This window comes from Sus scrofa, chromosome 14 (assembly GCF_000003025.6).
Source record: "Sus scrofa isolate TJ Tabasco breed Duroc chromosome 14, Sscrofa11.1, whole genome shotgun sequence".
In the NCBI taxonomy this organism is placed as follows: domain Eukaryota; kingdom Metazoa; phylum Chordata; class Mammalia; order Artiodactyla; family Suidae; genus Sus; species Sus scrofa.
The window spans coordinates 126697240-126717802 of NC_010456.5; the positions used below are offsets into that span (position 1 = coordinate 126697240).

At 39.6% G+C, this 20563-nt stretch overlaps 1 protein-coding gene across 1 annotated transcript in view; it reads left to right on the forward strand.

Annotated features, from left to right (window-relative positions):
* Window positions 1-19900, forward strand: part of PNLIPRP3 (pancreatic lipase related protein 3) — a 48571-nt gene extending 28671 nt beyond the window's left edge. Inside the window, exons 7-14 of the mRNA XM_021073715.1 lie at window positions 1741-1849; window positions 6335-6454; window positions 6535-6657; window positions 11245-11363; window positions 14050-14182; window positions 16270-16381; window positions 18686-18853; window positions 19121-19900. Coding sequence (XP_020929374.1) covers window positions 1741-1849; window positions 6335-6454; window positions 6535-6657; window positions 11245-11363; window positions 14050-14182; window positions 16270-16381; window positions 18686-18853; window positions 19121-19184 — 948 coding nt within the window. The 3' untranslated portion in view covers window positions 19185-19900. The remainder of the gene's footprint in view (window positions 1-1740; window positions 1850-6334; window positions 6455-6534; window positions 6658-11244; window positions 11364-14049; window positions 14183-16269; window positions 16382-18685; window positions 18854-19120) is intronic.

Consider the following 20563-nt stretch of genomic DNA (forward strand, 5'->3'; position numbering starts at 1 on the left):
TCAACAAATAGTTCACTCTGCACTTGCTGTCCTAGGCACTGAGGGCATGCAGTGAGCAAGATAGTGTTTCTGCTCTGACAGAGTGTGGGGACGGCACTGTGAAGAAATTCAAGGCACGTGGGTGGTCGGTCAGGGCAGGTGACCTTCTAAGCCTGAACCCAGCTAGGAAACAGCCTGGAGAAGAGTCAGGGAGCCCAGTACTCATCCCTGCCATCCCCTTCTCTATCTGCCCCCAACTTCTCTATTTGCCTCTACTTCTCTATCTGCCCCCACTTTTCTATCTGCCCCCACTTCTCTGTAGGCCCCAGACTTCTCCATCTGCCCCCCACTTCTCTCCCTGCCCCCCCATCTCTATTTACTCTTCCCACTGTTTCAGGGGAGACTAGACTACAAGAAGGAACTTACAGTGGGTCTTTGTCTTACAAAGGATAAAATCAAATTCATCTCCTCCTCAGAGAAAAACCAGTCCTAAGCTTTCGTGAATATCTTCGTTGATCCTGGAGCCTAAGTTATGGGCTCTTCATCCAAGAAATAAATAGGAGTGGTTTGTAGGGAGCCATGAGATGTTTGATGAACAGAAGGGGAAACTGTTTGCTGACTTGTATGTTGAGTGAACTCTGCACCCCCTTGGGAGCCCAAGGTGAAGAGCAGGAGAAGGTCTAGGGTGAGGAGGCCTGGAGCCATCAGGAATGATTCAGGATCCAGGCCTGCAGAGGAGCAGCTGGGGAATGGGGAGGAGTCTCTCCCCTGCCCCCTTTTCTGTCATCTTATCACAGGTTACTAGGTTACTTCCCCACCTGGATTGGCCCTCGGGCAAGCAGGTGCCTGACAATGGGGTACCAGGTGGATGGGGAAGGAGGAGGAGAAAGCTGAAGGGGAGGAGAGTGGGAGCCAATCTCAGACCCCAGTCTGCAGAGAAAGGCTGGAAAGCAAGCGGAGATTTCAAATGGTGGCAGCAGCGGAAGACAGGGTCCCCTAATGAGAGGAACCAATGGGGAAGACATTCACATGCAAAAGTACTCTTCATAATGCAGCATACGACCCTGTCATTACTGGTGAAAAATAAAAAGAACATTTGATCAAATGACAGATTTATCCAAGACGGCAATTTCTTGTTTTTCAGTATTATCATGGAGAGAGCCCGAACCTTTGCTGAAACTGAAAATAGAAAACACTTTGCTCCTTTGCTCCCCATTAAGCTGATTGTGTGTGTGTGTGTGTGTGTGTGTGTGTGTGTGTGTGTAAACTCACACATAGTCTTTTTGTGAACATTCTTAAAATTTAATTCTTAAAAATTCTTAAAATTTTCTAAAGACCAAAGGCATCTCAGACATTTGCTAGAGTTGCCTTAAAGTGAAGGAGACAGACACAGGCGAGGTAACAGCAGGAAGATGAGCTGCCTCTGACCTGTGTTGGGGGTGTGCTGGATGGGTTAGGCCTCAGGAGGGATCCCAGAAGCCACTGCCATGGTCCCTGGGCTGTTCGCCTTCCTCTGAGGCCCCTTAGCACTAGGAGAAGAACTCTGACAGAAGGCATTCCTCCAGCCCTTCTGATGCCTTTCCTTCATCTGGATAAGGATGTAGGTGGATATGGGTGTCACTTTGTCATTTTAGCAGTCCCCGTCATGGGTATGAGAGGGAGAAACATATCAGCTCCTTTTTAATTTTAAGCATGTTTCATCTAGTCTACCTGCTCTTTTAAAAATATTTGTTGTCTTTTCCTTCTTAAAAACCCTACCAGCAAAAATTTGGATATTCCCCTTCTAAAGTGCACTTGATTGGCCACAGTTTGGGAGCTCATCTGGCTGGGGAAGCTGGGTCAAGAACGCCAGGCCTTGGAAGGATAACTGGTAAGCTTGCCCTGGAGTTGGGCCTTGGGTTTGTTTACCTATTTGTTTACACACAAAATCAAGTATCTGAACATCAAAGAAAGTCACAGAAGCAAATGTAAGACAGGAGAAAATGTGACTCCATCACATTAAAACATGAAATACTTCCAAAGTGTGAGTGTATAAATCTGCATTCAGAAGTGTTCACCACAATGTTGCCTTTGGTGCAAAGTAATGGAAGCTGGGAAGGTCCACCTGTTGGGGATGGTTGACTGAATTACGACACATTCCATACTTCGCAATTCCACGCTACGTATACGCAGAGGGAGAGAGAGCCCCAAGATGGTCCTGGAAAGACATCCATGGCACATCAGCATCACAGCTCCCCAGTGCTGAACTGGTTTGCTTAAGGCCCATGCCATTCTCGTTGCTAAAATTTTGAATATTACCCCTGGATATCCTGTTAAGTCTCAAAATAAATTGCAGAGTGAATCCTATGAATTAGGGTTTTGAGGATGGTAATTCATCCCATCCCTTCCCTGCATTCAGACTTCCAACTGCTTGAATCAGAAGGATAGAGATCAGAATATCAGCAGCATCACTGGCAAGCTGGGCTGGCCCCTCCCTGCGCTGCCTCCCCAAACAGCAGTCAATCAGCAAGTCCCAAGTTTCTTTCATCCTTTGTTCTTCTCTTTCATCTATGTTGTGCCTCTCCACGGCCTGGTGACTGTCCTAGCTCAGGTCCTCTCCATCTCCTGCCTAGATTTTTGCCATTCATGGCTGGTACCCCAGTCTTACACGAGCATTGCCGGTGTCATCTTTCTAAACACAGGCTGTGCCACTCCACTGCTTGAGACTTTCTGTTGTCTAAAGCTTCTTAATTTGTCATATGAATTTTTCATGTTTCATCATGTTTTTCCGTGATTCTGTGCCTTTGCAAATGACATTCCTTCTCACCCTAAACATCCACTGTTCGTCCTTAAAGTTGTATCTAGACTGTTTCTTCCTCAGGCAGAGTTGATGTTCTGTACTTCCCACCTTTTTGAAATATGCCTCTGTTATGTTTGAAACTACAAATACTGTATCACAAAGTCTAATTAATTATGTATGTGCCTATTATTTTCAGAAGACTCTGCACTACTTAGAAAGCTTCCCTTACTGCACTCCCGTCCCAGGCCTGGGAGTGTGTACATAGTACACACTTTCTGTTTGTCAAAATAATAAACTACCGTGCTGGGTGTACATCTTGACACGTAGTAGGTACACACTTTCTGTTTATCAGAACAATAAACTGCAGCTAGCTCAGGTGTACACACACGTACATGATTTCATTTCAAATTTAAATTTAAAATATTGTTTCTAAAAATAGTTAAGAAGTTTAAAGTATGTTACTTCTGCAAGCTCTTGGTATAACAGGCTTTTCCTGCTGAAAGTTTCTTCTTTCTCTCAGCCCTCTGATCTCAACTCCAACCCCAGTCCACCACCACCATTCTTATTTAGGATAATAAAAATAGTATATTTACGCTGATATTACTGTGTGGCAAAAATCTACCTTTGCTCTAAGTTTTTAAGCTCAGAGGAAGGAAGAAACTCGTGCAGATGGAAGCTCGTGGGGCCTCCGCAGCCTTTGGGGCATTTCAGCCGTAAATTAAAGAGAAGAACATTGCCATGCATGTAATAAAAATTCACACTGGGGTACAGTAAATTCATGGAGATTTTGCTTTCCTGTATTCTTAGTTCAAAAATCAGATACTTTTTAATTCTACTTCTTCCTGCCAAGTGAATTATCCCGTTAAATAAATAGAAAACAATAAATTTTTAAAGGCTCTCTAAAGGTCCAAAGAATTTATATAATTTAGATGTTGCAATCTGTATTCCAAGTGGTTAGTTTTTGAGCAATCATGTTCCTTGACTAACAAAAGAACTGAGACATCAAAAAAAGATTTTGTATTTATAACAATACCAGTTCAAAACAAAATGTGAGAGATTTTAAGACATATATAAGTTTTTGTCTATGGTAATTATCTATAACTGGTAGGCAGTTGCCTTAAATGACTCTAGCATCAGCTGATTCAAGATTTCATTTTCCTTTTATCTATAAACAGCGTTGATGTTTTCCCTGTTTGGAAAGAGATTACTCCCTCTGTGCTGATACACAAATGCACCCAAATACATACACATCGATAAAATCAGATCCTAAATGGTGAAGCTCTCACTTATATAGTAGGGGTCACATCTCCCCATCTCAGATCAATTAACGCTTGAACCTAATAGTTCTCCCTCTGTCAACCTTCTTCCTGAAATATCCTAAAATCACAAATAGGAGATTCCCTCTTCTCTGCCTCTTGGAAAGACTAGTTGTCTTTTTTTTTTTTTTAACTTTTTTTTTAATCTAGTTGCCTTGTCCTAAGGTCAACATAATCTGCTATATTTGGATGTATCTTTCATCAGCAGATTGTATCTAATTAGCAATTGTATATTAGCCAAAAAAAAACAAACAAACAACAAAACCTCCCTAGAGTTGAAGATTAATCGTGAGACAAATGCTTTCAACATCTTTCTTTTAAGCTTGGATGTTTTGTTCAGATGCATATTGGTTTACTTCATTGACCCCCTGTGTCTAATTTTATCTTTCTACCTGTGCTCTGAGTCTCATGCCTACTTTGGGGACCTAACTGTGATTTGTCTGATTTTTCTCCCACCTCATCAAGCTCTTTTCCCCAGCTCTGCCAATTAGCACTGATGTGTGCACCTTCCTCCTGGATCACAGCCCCTTCTAGCTGATGCCCTGGCCTTCCTCACTCCTGAGATTGTTCCAAAGTGGCCATACATCCTCTGCTCTCCTCAACTCACTGCAGTCTGATTTCTTCCCCAACCCTTCTGGCAAAAACCACTCTGCCTATACCATCAGAGACTTTTCAGTGGGACTTTTTCAGGCCTTTTCCATCTTACTTGGCTCCTCTGCAGAATTTGACTCACTGACCCCTCCCGTGCTGTTGGAACACCCTCTCCTCTTGGATCCTGTGGTTTGCCATTTTTTCCGTGTCTTTGGTCTTGTCTGAAGGCTTCTCTCCAGGCTTCTTTCAGGTTCTGTTTCTTTTGCCTTCCCTTACTCATTGGTGTGCTCCAAGGTTCTGCACTAGGCCTCCTCTTCTCTCTCACCTCTTCTCACTCTATCACTTCTTCCTCTACAATTATATTTATCAGCAAAATAATATGACAGTTCACACCCCCTAACTGTGGCACATTCATTTCTCACTCGTGCCACATTTTCCCAGGGCTCAGCCACAGCTCTGCCGCCACTTAACAGCAAAGAAACTTTGCTAAGATACACATATGATGGTAAATCTCCCCAAAATTTGCAAACTTGTAAGAGCTGCCCATCAACAACCAGGTTCCGCCCAAACCCATCATGGTTCAGATTATATCTGGCTCCTGCTTTCAATGCTGTCTTCATCTTTCTTTCTAAAACTCTACACTGCAGCCCTTGAAAACTAGTTACATTTTCTCAAATGTGGTTAACTGTCTTGCCTGATGGTTGCACACATTCTTCTCTATCCTCCCCACCAGGAGGCTGCTGACCCCATCTTTACCCTGGCTGACTCTTCTAGTTCCTCAGATCTCTCATCTGCAGCAGAAGCATGTTCTAATTTCCCATGGGTCACATGTTGCTTCTCTGTGCTTGTGTAACACCTGTGCTCACCTCTGACTCAGCACTGAGCACACTGTATCACAGAGCCTTCCCCACCAAACAGAAAGCTCCTTGAGGTCAAGGCTAGGCCTTACTCTTTGTATCCAAATGCTGAACCCCATTCCTAGCACATAGTAAATTAATAAATAATTGTCAGATGTGTAAATGAGGAGTTACGTGAATGATCACAACACTTTAGAGACCTTTATTTTAGTAGGCATTTGAACAGGAGACAATGGGCTGAGAGTCTGGACACCAGGGCTCCTGGTCCACTTTGCCTCTAACATATGGTGGCCGTGTCAAATCCCTTCACTTCTCTGGGCATCAGGCTTTTGTAATACAATGAATGGAACTAACTGAGCCTTAGCCAAGGACTATGATTCTGTTATTTTAACTGTGTTGTTTTGTGATTCATCTTAATGTTTTGAGGAGCTCTTCTCTTTTTATTTTTTTACATATAAATGTTGCTTTCAAGACCATTTGCAATCCATAGCCCAAGTTGTATGTATGATAGTCCATGTACAAGCCCTAGAATAGCCACTTTGATTTTTCTGACTTGGTTAGATTTTTGGCGTTGTCTAGATACAGTCTGACTTGTGTGTAGGAATTTGACATTGCAATATATACAGACCTTGTGTTTATAAATATAAACAGGCCCAATAGTCTATGTATCTGTCCTTAGGCTGAGTGGTGTTTGACCTACATAAATCATACAAGAAAAAATACCTTGCCTTTACCACCTGTCTTTCCAAAATGGCAATACTATCAGTGTACTTTTGTATGTCTTGGTTAATACACATTTAGCTTTTTCCCAGGGTTGGACCCAGCTGGGCCATATTTCCACAACACTCCAAAGGAGGTCAGGCTGGACCCCTCAGATGCCAACTTTGTCGATGTTATTCACACAAATGCAGTTCGCTTCCTCTTTGAACTTGGTAAGTTTTTAACACAAACCAAAATTATCCTGAAGAACAGTGAATTTTAGAAGTGTTTACCCCACTTTTTTCTATCTCAGGTGCTGGAACTATTAATGCTTGTGGTCACCTTGACTTTTACCCAAATGGAGGGAAGCACATGCCAGGATGTGAAGACTTAATAACACCGTTATTTACATTTGATCTCAATGTTTACAAGGAAGGTAAATACTTTCTAAAATATGAGGGCTGCTGTTATAAATTCACTTGGCTCCCTCTTGTATCCTTTTGTATATGATAAAATATAATATATATTTTAGCCTAAAACACAGTTGCATGTGTGAAGTTCCCACCAGTTGTGGGATCTGCAAGCTCAGGGTCCAGGTCTTATTTACCTTTGTATGCTCAAAGTCTAACAGCATGTCTGGAATATTGTATTCCCTCAATATAAACAAGGGGGATGTGTTCGTTCACCTAACAGATATGTATTGAGTGCTTACTATGTGACAGACATTATTCTAGGAATAGCAGATATAGAAATTCATACAAAAGAAAAGAATCCCTCTTTGGGAGCTAATATTTGCTAGAAAAACGATAATAGAATGAGTATAAGGAGACAAAACAAAGCATGGAATGGGAATATAATGTGTTGATGACAATGGGGTTGATGAAGGGAAAGGGGATTTTTGATAAGATGGCCAGGAAGTCCTTAATGAAAAGATGGCCTAAAGAGTTAGCCATGCAGATACCAGGGAAAGGCATTCCAAGCCAAGGGGTGGAGATGGCAAGGGTAAAGACTTTTGTAGCAGAGTCACTCTGGATTACAAATGAAATTAATCACAAATTAAACAAATAGTATTTAACCTTTTATAGTGATATATTTATATGTATGTATCTCCAATAATAATAATATTCATAAGGCATTTCGTTATAAGACACCAAAAAGCTATTATTTAGGAGTTCCATTCCTCCCTATCTTTATATACCATCACCTTGTAAATAATGGAATGCATCATACATAATATATAGTAATGCACAGTACTATAATGTGTGATGATATGAAAATAAATATCTGATGATTCTAAATATCCCACCACCAGATCCCATGTGGTCAGAATATCTAAATGATGTAATTATTTGGCTTTTGTAGAGGAAAAAAACACAGATCATGACACTGAGAGTAGCTCAAATTTCCTCTTCACTAGAGATGTTATAAAGTTTTAAAATTGTTCTGAAGGAATAAATGTAATTAGAAATATATATTTTCAATGACTGCTTTTTAAAAAATTGGTGAATCTACAGATACTCAGAATGAAAATTAAAGCCAATCCAATCTAGTGAAAATAATAAAAATTCATTCAAAAAGACCCATGATAAATCTTATATCCCTTATTATTTGCCACATTATAATTTAAAATTATTTCTATTAGGATAAACCATATACCATAAGACTATTTTATATAACTATATTGTGTTATACACTGAACACTTGAAATTTTTTGAAGAATGAGTTCAAATAAAATATACATTTAGCAAAAGCTATCATTTTGAGAAACTATAATTCCTATAACTTTATTGGATTAAAAGCACATTTATCATCACTCATGTTAAGTCTTTAGATGAGTTTTAACTTTAAAGATATTCTATTTTACATTATATTCATTTCTAAGAAACCATTCACCTTTAAAGTTCATTGTTCCCTATATTCTAATGAACCATCTTGTCTAAGTCACAATTATGAATATAAATCTGTATTAAGGAAACGTGATATAAAAGAAGTCTGCCTTAAAAAATGATGCCAATTCTTTTTTTTTTTTTGCTTTTTAGGGCTGCACCTGTGGCATATGGAAGTTCCCAGGTTAGAGGTTGAATCAGAGCTTCAGCTGCTGGCCACAGCCACAGCCACAGCAACAGAGGATCTGACCCACATTTGTGACCTACATTGCAGCTCACAGCAGTGCAAGGCCAGGGATTGAACCTGTATCCTCAGGGTTGCTAGTTGGGTTCATTCCTGCTGAGCCACGATGGGAACTCCTTGCCAATTCTTCTTTTTTTTATATAATGATTTTTATTTTTTTCCATTATAGCTGGTTTACAGTGTTCTGTCGATTTTTTACTGTACAGCATGATGACCCAGTTACACATACATGTATACATTCTTTTTTCTCACATTATCATGCTCCATCATAGTGACAAGATGTAGTTCTCAGTGCTACACAGGAGAATCTCATTGCTAATCCATTCCAAAGGCAATAGTCTGCATCTCTTAACTCCAAGCACCCCATCCATCCCATTCCTTCCCCCTCCCCCTTGGCAACCACAAGTCTATTCTGCAAGTCTAGGTGTTTCTTTTCTGTGGAAAGGTTCATTTGTACCATATGTTATATTCCAGATACAAGTGATATTATATGGTACTTGTCTTTCTCTTTCTGACATACTTCACTCAGGATGAGAGTCTCTAGTTCCATCCGTGTTGCTGCAAATGGCATTGTTTTGTTCTTTTTCGTGGCCGAGTAGTATTCCATTGTGTATATATACCACATCTTCCTCATCCAGTCATCTGTCCATGGACATTTGGGTTGTTTCCATGTCTTAGCTATTGTGAATAGAGCTGCAATGAACATGTGGGTGCATGTGTCTTTTCCAAGGAAAGTTTTGTCCAGATATATGTCCAAGAGTGGGATTGCTGGGTCATATGGTAGTTCTATGTATAGTTTTCTAAGGTACCTCCATACTGTTCTCAAGGTACCTCCATACTGTTCTCCATAGTGGTTGTACCAGCTTATATTCCCATCAGCAGTGCAGGAGGGTTCCCTTTTCTCCACATCCTCTGCAGCATTTGTTATTTGTGGGTTTATTAATGATGGCCATGCTGACTGGTGTGAGGTGGTATCCCGTGGTAGTTTTGATTTGCATTTCTCTAATAATCAGTGATGTTGAGCATTGTTTCATGTGCTTTGGCCATCTGTATATCTTCCTCAGAAAAATGTCTACTCGGGTCTTTTGCCCATTTTTTAATTGGGTTGTTGGCTTTTTTGCTGTTGAGTTGTATAAGTTGCTTGTATATTCTAGAGATTAAGCTCTTGTCAGTTGCATCATTTGAATCTATTTTCTGCCATTCTGTAAGTTGTCTTTTTGTTTTCTTTTTGGTTTCCTTTGCTGTGCAAAAGCTTGTCAGTTTGATTAGGTCCCATTGGTTTATTTTTGCTTTTATTTCTGTTGCTTTGGGAGACTGACCTGAGCAAACATTTGTAAGGTTGATGTCAGAGAATGTTTTGCCTATGTTCTTTTCCAGGAGTTTGATGGTGTCTTGTCATATTTAAGTCTTTTCCTTATCTCTGCTAACTATGCATTTCTGAAATTATGCTGTCTCAGTTATCTATTGTGTAACAAACCATAGTGGCTTTAAAAAAAACAATGGTTTTATTGCCCATGGTTCTGAGGCTCAGGATTCAGGCAGTTCTGGCGAGATTCTGCTTTGCAGTGTGTTTATTTGAGCTAATTCATGTGATTGCATCCAGCTGGAACCTGGATTGGGCTAAGCTGGGGCGGGGGGAGGTCCAAGATGGCCTTCCACATCTAGGTTCTTGGTACTAGCTTTCCTCTCTGAGTGGTCTGTTATCCTTCAGAGCCCTCTACCCAGCCAGTTTACCTGAGTTTCTTAACTTGGAAGCTGGGTTCCAAAAGAGCAAGGGTAGATGCTGGATGGTCTCTGAAGGCCAAGGTCCTGGAACTTGCACAGTGTCAGTTCCTCCACTTTCTATTGGTCAAAGAAGTCATAAGACCAGCCTGTAACCTGGAGAGTAAACAAAAAAGTAGACTCTATCTTTTGAAGGGAAGAATGATAGGATTTCTCTTGTGGCGCAGTGGGTTAAGAATCCAGCATTGTCACTGCAACAGCTTGGGTTGCTGCTGTGGGACATGTTCAATTGCTAGCCTGGGAACTTCCACATGCCATGGATGCCACCAAAAAATAAAATATAATAATATAAACAAAAAGAATGGTAACATGATATTGCAAAGGGATGAGGACCTGGGAAGGAGTGATTCTTTAAATGACACTCTTATAGATAAGTAAGTTATCATACACACTAAAACCAAAATCTGGTTTCAGAAAGGTCAGCCAAGCTGTGTGGGTTGTTGGAAGAATAGTCCATGCCAAACAGTAAAAACGTTGTTATGCTAAGGAAAAGAAAACGTAAATGTGCTGCTATGATAACTTAAGAATGCACAAATGTAATTACAACTCTTATGTATTATTGCAATAATCCTATAATGTCAATAATGTTCTGCCTGACAATGACAAAACTAATTTGTCTGTACCATTCTTTACCCCTTCACACCTTCAGGCTCGGCTGAAGGTATTTACCAGTTAACCTTGCTGGTTGTTCAGTGATTAAATAGGAGGGAATTCAATCATTCCTGCAGAAACAGGGAGACAGAGAGTTAATTGGTCTAAGGAAGAGATGCTGTGTTCACATCTCTGTGATCCTTAAAGCTCTGCGTGCTTATGTCAGAGATCTGGGAAGTGTTGGGATATTAACGTCAGAGCACCGTCACCTACCTTTGCATTTGTTTACTGACTGAGCTTGACTGTCCCTTTAGATTTACACAAAAGATGCTTTGGTACAAGAAAATTATGCATAATATTGATAAATGTGCACCATCCAAGCCTAAACACAAGGTCTGTTGACCTGGACCCAAGTCAAGAAACTGTCATTTAAAGTTACTTTTTCTAAGAAGTGGTTTATACTAACAGTTATCAGTTAATCAGTTCATTGCTGTCAGTTAATTGGAAATTTTTTTCACAGAGATGTCTTCCTTCTTTGAATGCAACCATGCCCGAAGTCACCGCTTCTATACTGAAAGTATTCTCAATCCTGATGCATTTATTGCCTATCCTTGTAGATCCTACACATCTTTTAAAGCAGTAAGTAAAGTATTTTGCAATGAAACTTAATTAGCAAGTCATTTTCTGAAGCATGATCTGCCAACTAAAAATCAGAACTTTGAGATGTAGCAAAAAATACATCTGCCATTGTGGGAAATAATAGTAGATTCTCTCTGTGCCGAGTACATATGGAACAGTAGCTGGGGTTGCTGAAGGGCCTAAATAACTAAACCAACTATTTGTATTCTGGTTTCTTCAGCTCTTTTGAAGATTATATCCAATTTTGCTTTTTTGGCCATTTGTTATACAGTAATTAGATGCCACTATGTAACAGGCATAAGTCCAGGGCAAAAATTTTGGTGTGTACATATTTTAAATGTCATCCTCAAAGATGCCCCGAGAAGGCTGAACCAATCGATAGCTACACTCAAGCATATTACTATTTACTTGGAACATGAAAATTATTTTATTAAAATTTAATTATTTATACAGAGCAGAACTGAGGCATAGATAGCTCAGAGGAGTTCCATATAGATCAATACATTACAAAATACCAAATCTGATTTTGCTTGAGTCATAAAGCACGTGGTGCCAGACCTGAGCTGAACATATTTTTCATTTGGTTATCACTATGAAAAGGAGAAAGAAAATCTGTTTTGTAGTGGGAAGTGGAAAGATTTTCCTGCTTGTGCTTTAGAGACCTATCCTCTCTTTTATCAGGGTAGAAAAATGTGGGGTTTCCAACTGAAGTGTGTTGTAAATAATAGCATTTTGTGAATAAGTACAGTGTTGGGACAAGAATAAGCACTTCCCTTCCAATACCAGCAAGGTGAGTGGATTCCCTCAGGCCGTCTCAGTTTCTTGAGCCAGTAGTCCTTACTCATTACGTGGCTGGTGAACTGCTTTTCTCAGAAAGCTTGCTAGTCAAGTACTGGCATTTCCCCAAAACCTCCTTCTTACAGTCCCAGATGCTGCTCTGAATAGCTCAGGGGATCCTGACCTCCACTACACTGGTGGCAGGTGGAAGCAGTTCTCAGATTCACAGTATATTCAGAGGTAATGGGGTTCAGTCTGCTAAATTGGAGAACCATAGGCTCCTATGCTGCACAGATGCTAATTACAGCAACGAACTCGAGGACATTGAGTCAAACATCCTTGACATATTTAATTGTTCTTTTACCCAACAGTCATAAAACAATGAGATGAAATTTAAAAAAATAAAATAAGGAGGGGTTTTAGTGCCAGGCTGTCTGGTTCACATTCTTATTCTATCACTTACTAGACATGCAACATTGGACAAATTGTTTACTCCTACCCATTGGCTTCTTCATCTGCTAATAAGTAAGGAGACTAAAAGCATTGTAATCATAAGGGACTTTGTGAGGATTAATTGACTTAAATGCATGTCAAGTCCTTAGAGCAGTGCCTCAAACATGGAAAGCACTCAATAAACATGAGCCTTTGTTATTTTTGTTAGTATTTTTATTCATTAAAAGTGGAATTTTTAAATGAGATGTTTTACTATAGTCCTAGCCTAAATGTCCATAGTTTGTAAATCTAAAAGTTCAAAACCTAAAATAGCAAATAACTCCAACACTGCTGCCCAGATTTTTTGTTAATGTTTTGTTAGTTTTGCTTTAGATTTTAAAACATATCCATAAAATTAAAGTGTCTTATATTCCCTCCATGTCCTTCCCTAAGGCAGACTTTGAAGCAAATAAATAGCATCATACTGTGTCTTTCTGGATTTGCTGTTTTAAAATGAAATTTTATAAATTTAAGATCTACACTGATATGTATAGATCTGTTGTATTTATTTTGTAGCAAACAGCCACAGTTTATTTTTTTCATTCTCCCGCTAGTGAGCATTTTGGTTTCTAGTTTTTGTTAATAACAATTCTGCAATAAACACCTCTGCATATCTCCTTCTGTACATGTGTAGATGTTTCTTTATGACATATAGTGGGAGTGAAATTGTCAAAGCATATGTGCATTTCCATCTTTATTAGACATTACCAAATGTCTGTCAGTTTATATTCCCATAAGGAGCAAATAAGAATCTCCCACTCCGTGTCTTCACCAATACTTAGTACTGCTGATTGTTTTAATTTTTGCAGTTCTGCTGAGAATGAAATTGCATATTGTTTTAATTAGCACATTCCTGATGACTAGTAAGATTGAGCATCTTTTTTTTTTTTTTCTTCTGCTTTTTAGTGCTGCATTCTCTGCATATGGAAGTTCCCAGGCTAGGGGTCAGCTGCCAGCCTGTGTCACAACCAAAGCAATGCCGGATCCAAGTCGCATCTGTGACCTACACCAGAGCTTGCGGCAACACTGGATCCTTTAACCCACTGAGCAAGGTTAGGGATCGAACCTGCATCCTCATGAATAATAGTTGGGCTCGTTACCTCTGAGCCACAACAGGAACTTCTGAGCATCTTTTTACATAGTTATTGATTATTTGAGTTTCCTCTTCTGTGGATTATCTATTCCTATTTACTCATTTTTCTGAACAGATCCTTTTTCTTTTCCCTCTTTTTCCCTTTTTATTATGTTTTGTTCTTGAAAACAGGCAGGGTGGTCTGTTAGGCAACTTAGTCACTTTTAAATGCATACACTTTATTTAGATTGCAAAGATTTATTGGAGTTTAATAATACATCCTGAGTTTACTGAAGGTCAAAAATTCTAATTACATTCTAATTGCCTCTTATTTTCTGTCACCAGGGAAATTGCTTCCATTGTCCCAAGGAAGGTTGCCCTACGATGGGTCATTTTGCTGATAGATTTCACCTCAAAAATCGGGAGCCTAATAGATCATATTATTTTTTAAACACAGGGACCTTTTCCCCATTTGCCCGTAAGTATTGCAGCTAAATCTTATTGTACTGCTTTAAGGTACTTATCTTTAAAAATTCAGCAGTTTTTGCTGAGTGTCTACTAAAGAACCGGGCATTGGGCCAGACTCTGATGATGCAGTGGAGAACAATATAGTGAGTTTAGGCCAGAGGGAAAGCAAAAAAAAAAAAAAAAATCTCGTTTTCAACCCTGAGTAATAAACTTTCCATTGGGAGAAGTTCAGAGGAATTTTCAGAACCAGGTCAGGGGAGCCTTCTGAGGGAAGGTGATTTCTAAGCTGACTCATGAAAGATGAGTCAGAGGAGAAGGAAATGGAGGATTCTAGGCAGAGGGAACTGCACATGAAAATTCCTGGAGATAAGAGAGCTGGAACTGAAAGAAGCTCCCCCTGCTGGGATTGTAGAGATATGAGGACAATAATATGAGACCAGATGGGAGAGGTAAATTGGATCAAATGATGAAATTGTGCTCCACGTGGGAAGTTTGGGTTTTATCTTTGGGCTAATAAAGAGGCACTGAAAGGTTTTATGATTATCAGATGGTTTTTTCAGAAAAATCAGTCATGGATTAGAGGGGAGGCAGAATTGCTGCTTCACCACTCTTACTGTGGTAACCATTTTGCAATATATGTATATCGAATCATCGCATTATATACTTTAAATTTACACAACATTATTATGTGTAAACTATATCTCAATAAAGCTGGAGGGGAAAAAAACAGTTGTGGCAACAATCCAGATAAGGTAGAGTGAAGTGAGGTGATTACAGAGATAGGAGGTTGAAGCATAAAGGAACTGGGTACATGGATTTGAAGGATGCAGAAAGTACAGACGTCAAGGATGATTCTGGCTGGGTGGACGACGTGCCATCTGATGAACTTAGTAAGAGAGGCAGGTTTGGCAGAGAGGTAGAGAGGCTGATTTGGAGTGAGTTAATGGGCTCAGAATCTAACGCATTAGTCCTGAGATGCTATTAGGACTTGGGAGTGTGAGGTTAGAGATAGAGGTCTCAGCCTGTGGGGATCACTGTTGTCTACAGTTACCGACCTGGGTGTGTAAACTATGAAAGGGGATGATGTAATTACCCAAGAAGAATGTGTCAAATGAGAAGAAAGAGAGCAGAGAAACAGGCCCCTGCGAATAAGACTGAAGAATAGGCAGAGAGAGAGAGAAGGTAGAAGGTAAAGCTGTGTGGGAGGCAAGAAAAGAAAGATGATGAGGGAGGATGCCTTCAACTATGCTCAAAGGTCCAAAGAGGCTCGTGGGATGAGGCGCCAGTTCCGTCCTCGGTGACCTTGGGATTTCAGTAGAGAAGGGACAGTGGGAGTCACGTTGCGATGGAATGGGCTGAGCAGGGAAAGGGAGCTCTTTGGCGGTGATTAACTCATCAACTGAAAATTCTAATAGCTTTTTCTTCCCTTTCAGATGCTTTTCAGACAATTTTATGAAGTGCCTCTCTTCTGTGTTATTATGCATACAACAATTTCAGAATTCAGAGTGAAAGATCTGTTTAGCTCTAGATTTTTTTAAAGTTACACTTGACTGTTTGCAGGGATTTATCCCTGGCGGGCTTTGTGCTGACCCAGACCGTACTGACTGGGCATTCCTAGCACATATCCCTGCAGCAGAAGGAGGGACAATTCACTTTGCCCCTAAGTTATTTTAAAAGCACAGACTTTCATGTTCAATAGGTTTTCTAGATTTTTTTTTTCTGCATTAGTTGTCAAACTATGGCAAATTAAAACTTGGCTGTGGAAAGCATACATGCCACAGAATACAAATTTAATGGATGAAAGAAGACACCTTTTAAAGTCATAAAAAATCTGCAAAATTAAAGAATTTGATTTAAAAAATGTAATTTAACAGTTTATATTAGCAAAATCAAAATGTGAACATTTGTGTGTTTTTTAAGATGTCGTTTCTCCCCACATTCACTGAAGGTATATAAAGTTGTACTTTTTCATGAACATGAATAGCACTGTTCCACTTTAACTTTGAAAGTTGTGTTTATGTTAAAGTAGCCAGGATGTCATGCTTTTTACATGTTTGTAACCCTCCTTCCTCTCTTTCTTTTTTTCTTTACTTCCAGGTTGGAGGCACAAATTGTCCGTCAAACTTGATGGAAACAATGTCACTCAAGGAAGCATATTTCTCCGTGTAGGTGGAACAACTGGGGAAACAGGGGAGTTTGGGATTATCAGGTAGGCAAGGACAAGGACCTGAGAGATAACAGTGCTGGCACTGAGTTTGTCTGGCTCAGTAAGGCTCAGTCTTTTCTTTTCCTTCAATAGCACCAGGCATCATGTTATAGTTATCTTTTCGTTTTACTTTATGTTTTCCAAATATAAAATGGAATTCATAATATCTATTTTCTCCACAGTTCCAGCTACAGACAGAAAATGTTAGGAAATGATAACATGAAAATATGGTCCCTAGATAATCAAGTGGAAAAAATTGACAGGAAACAAGATATATTTTTAATCCAATCTATTAATGTTATATAAATGTGGGCATATAACTTTATTTGTATAGATTCCTTATGAAATAAGCCATTTTGTATAAATTGCCAAATTTCTAATAAGCCCTCTAGGTAGTACCCACAGATACAGGATGAATGATGGGACAACCAAAGGTAGGAATAATTCAGTAGAGACATTCACTGCACATGTTGAGCTAAAGTCTCCTTTTATCTTGAGTCTTCCTTAATCTTTTCTTTGATCAGCCTTAGCATTTTTGTACATCTTTCACTTTCATTGCCTAATTCTGCAATTCATTTCAGAATCAACATTATACATACTAATTAGATGTTATTTTGCAAACTGATGAATAGATTAGATATTTTGCCTCGGTGATTTACGTCCTCTTCAAATACTGGTCAGAGGTCAGAAAGCAGAGATTTTGTGGTTGTCAGTTGAGGGATGTATTGTATTAATCACTCTGGCAGCATATGTGCTCATCATCTTGGCTTGGTGCAGCTGCAGGAAAAGGTGAGTCCAGTCAGTGGTTGTCTGGATCCTGATTCACGCACAGGTTTCACCCCACCTTTCTAGCTGTGCCTCCTGCCATTTGGCTTTGCTCATCTTCAGCTCAGCCATGTTACCCTGATTACACCACTCAGCATTAAACACATCCCACCCTTTCCTCCCTTCCTGACTTTACCCATGCTCTTCCATGTCCTAAATACCCTTCCCTGTCTTAGCATGTTTCATATCTATTGCTCTTTTTGTCGCCATTAAGATATTCCTCTGAGAATAGTTCAACACAATCTTGTGGCTATGGCTCTGAGGCCCACAGTACACCACCTAAGGCTGTGGGGTATGTGTCCTGCACAAAGATAGCTGACCTAGGGCAGGGGGGGAGAAATGTGCGGTTCCTGCCCCTTCTAAGATTTGTGAGAATGTTTTGACATTTCTCTACCTCTTTTGCTAATGACTAAAGAAGCTATTTGTAATGCCCTTGCATAGCTATCCAGTCCTTCTTTTAAAGAATAATTAAGCATTTTAAGTCCACAATAGATGTCTCGCCTTGAAACGAAGTCGGCTAAATGAATTTGTTTGCCAGTCTATTCCTACTTGTCAATCAAGCTCTAAGAGTCTGGCGTCACCATAGATTGTATTTTAGTTATTGGGGCTTCCAGTGACACTGTTATGAAGGGCTGCATTGTGTGCACTGAGGGAAGACAGTTCATGGAGCAACAGGGAGCTTACCTGAATAACCTGGAAGAAAAGTTGTCTTCTAGTAATTAAATCAATTAATTCTCCATGTAACGGAATAAGAGAGACCCCAGGAATAGCAACATTCTTTCATTCATTCAACAAGCATTTAAATACCTCTTGTATACCAGGAATTGTTCTAATGGGCAGTACAATAGTAGAGGTCCTACTCTCATGGAGCCTATCTTTCTGTTAGAGGAGACAGACAATATATTAACAAAGGAATGAGGAAATAGCAGGAATAAAGAAATCTCATCTGGCCTTTTTGGCTTAAATATGCCTCAAGACAATCTACACTCTCTGCTCTATTTCCACACTTACCGAAACATCTTTTGATCGTTAGTTTGGTGACCCAGTTCTTTTTATACAGGTAAAGAAGGTACCAGGGAAAGAGTAGGAAAGCATTTTGGTTAATGAGAAGGAAGCATTTCACCATTGTGAACTGATAAATAGGCTTCTGGGTTTTATATCTGTTTTGTGTGAATTTAGTCAATCATTGACACTTTGATCATTTCCCTGTATCAATAAAATCTAGTTTCTGATACCACAAAGCCAAGACTAGATCTTTCATTATGGAGAACTCACTGCCTGAAAATCAGCTAGTCACGCTTCCCATTTATCTCACCATTCTTTCAAGCTTTAGAATCATGCTAGTGAGACGCTAACCAATGTGAGTGGAGAGACTAAATCTCCTATAAGCAAATGTCAGGAACACACGCACGGATATTGTCTTTCATTTCAACATTGTGAATACCTAGTGCAAGCTTATGCGTCTTATTTTTCTATTTACAGTGGAACACTTAAGCCAGGCATGACTTACACAAATTTAATTGATGCAGACATTAACGTTGGAAACATTACAAGTATTGAGTTCATTTGGAAGGAACATTCATTTGGACATTCTCAGAATAAGTTGGGAGCAGAAATGGTGATAGATATATCTGGGAAATATGGATATGAGTAAGTCTTACTTTTTCCTTTGCCTTTTCAAACATAGTTTAAACTTTATAAATGACATTTAAAACTCATGTATAATTTGAAACTTGTGAATGGTATAAAAATTTATATGCTTTGAAATTTTGAAATGGAAAATTAAGAAACCAAGACTGTATGTGTAAGTGTTGATACAAAGATAAGTACTCATTAATTAGAAGGTTTACCTATGTCTTTGGCCCCACTCACCCTGGAATCATATTCATATCTTTTTTTTCCCTTTAAAATTTTCAGATCTACCTTCTGTAGCCAGAATGTTATAGGACCTAATATTGCCCAGGTCCTGAAACCATGCTAATCCCAGATTTAATTGTGATGGATTTACTTAATGAGAGCAGTGGAAAAATTCATCTTTTCCAGCTGGTATCCAGACCAAACTTGGCCCTTGTAAATGAGATAGAAAGGTACAGTTGCCTTTGTACTCTATGCAATGTTTTTCTTATTGACAAACTTTTGTATGTGCCTTAAAAACACACTGAACCCTGTGATGGAGTACCGTGCTATGATCTACAGGATTCTGGGTATCGGCGATGAAACAGAGCTGCGTTAGAATGTCCCTGAATAAGAGGAGGAAGTGGAAGTATGGTGGTGTAAACTCATCAGTGAAAACGAGCCTTGTTGAGTGTTTGAAGTACATTTAGAGTATTTCCAGGTGGAATAATCATTTTCTAAAATGATTTGAAGAATATTCCATCTTGCTAAGACAAATTGCATCTCTCGTTCATGATATATAGTAGATGATGACCCTGTGGATTGATACATCTATCGCTTAATAATGAAAACTAATGAGAGCACATTAGTATTTCCAAAGTGTTCCTTGGTCTTCAGCGTGTGTGTGAGGTAGGAGAGATTTTAGAGCTTATCTATGATGTGTGTATCAGTTAGTAATGGGCCCTCAGGATCAAGAGCCCACTCCTCTAAAAGCTCCCCAACCCCATAGAACCACTTATCTCCCTGGACCATGAATTTCCCATGGCAAGTTTGTATGTGGCCTAAAGGCAGCATTTTGTTATAAAGTACTGTGCCAACCTTTGTTTTTATAAAACAATATTATAATATTTAAATATATTGGTTGTACTTTTTCTTTTATTCTGCTTTGATTTCTTCTAATTCATTTGTCCTCATCCAATGACGATAAAAGACAAATGTTTTCATTTGTTCTGTTTTCTAACAATGGGCTCAGTGTTTGACCCATAGCACTGTGCTATAAATATTGTTGAAAAGAAATGATAGCAGGTAATCTGCAGTGGGTTTCTTCATTCTTCTTGGTGCCTTGCAGCCAACTGAACCGTAAGAAGAGACCCATGGGTGTTCATGAACTTGAGTTGTGTCTGAAAGCAGAGAACAAAGTGGGGTGAATTTCCCACTGTACAAGGAGGAGATAGAAGGATGATTGGAGAGCAAGGCTTGGTGGAAGGAGGAGAGGAGATGAGGGCATGTTTGGCATCATCCAGCAGAGTGTCCTACTTCCCTGGTGGCATATCAGCCCGAGGCCCAGGCTCAGAGTGACTATGAGCAGCCATAGAGGAGGGTCTGAACCCTCCTGAGTAACTGTGTCGCAGCCCCAGTACTCCTGAGCAACCTGGCAGTGGAGTTGGTTCCATGGCTCTGGGGGAGGGAGACTTCCTATGAGAGCAGCTGCCCAGAGCTCGCACTGCTCTCTGCTTTCTTCCTTAG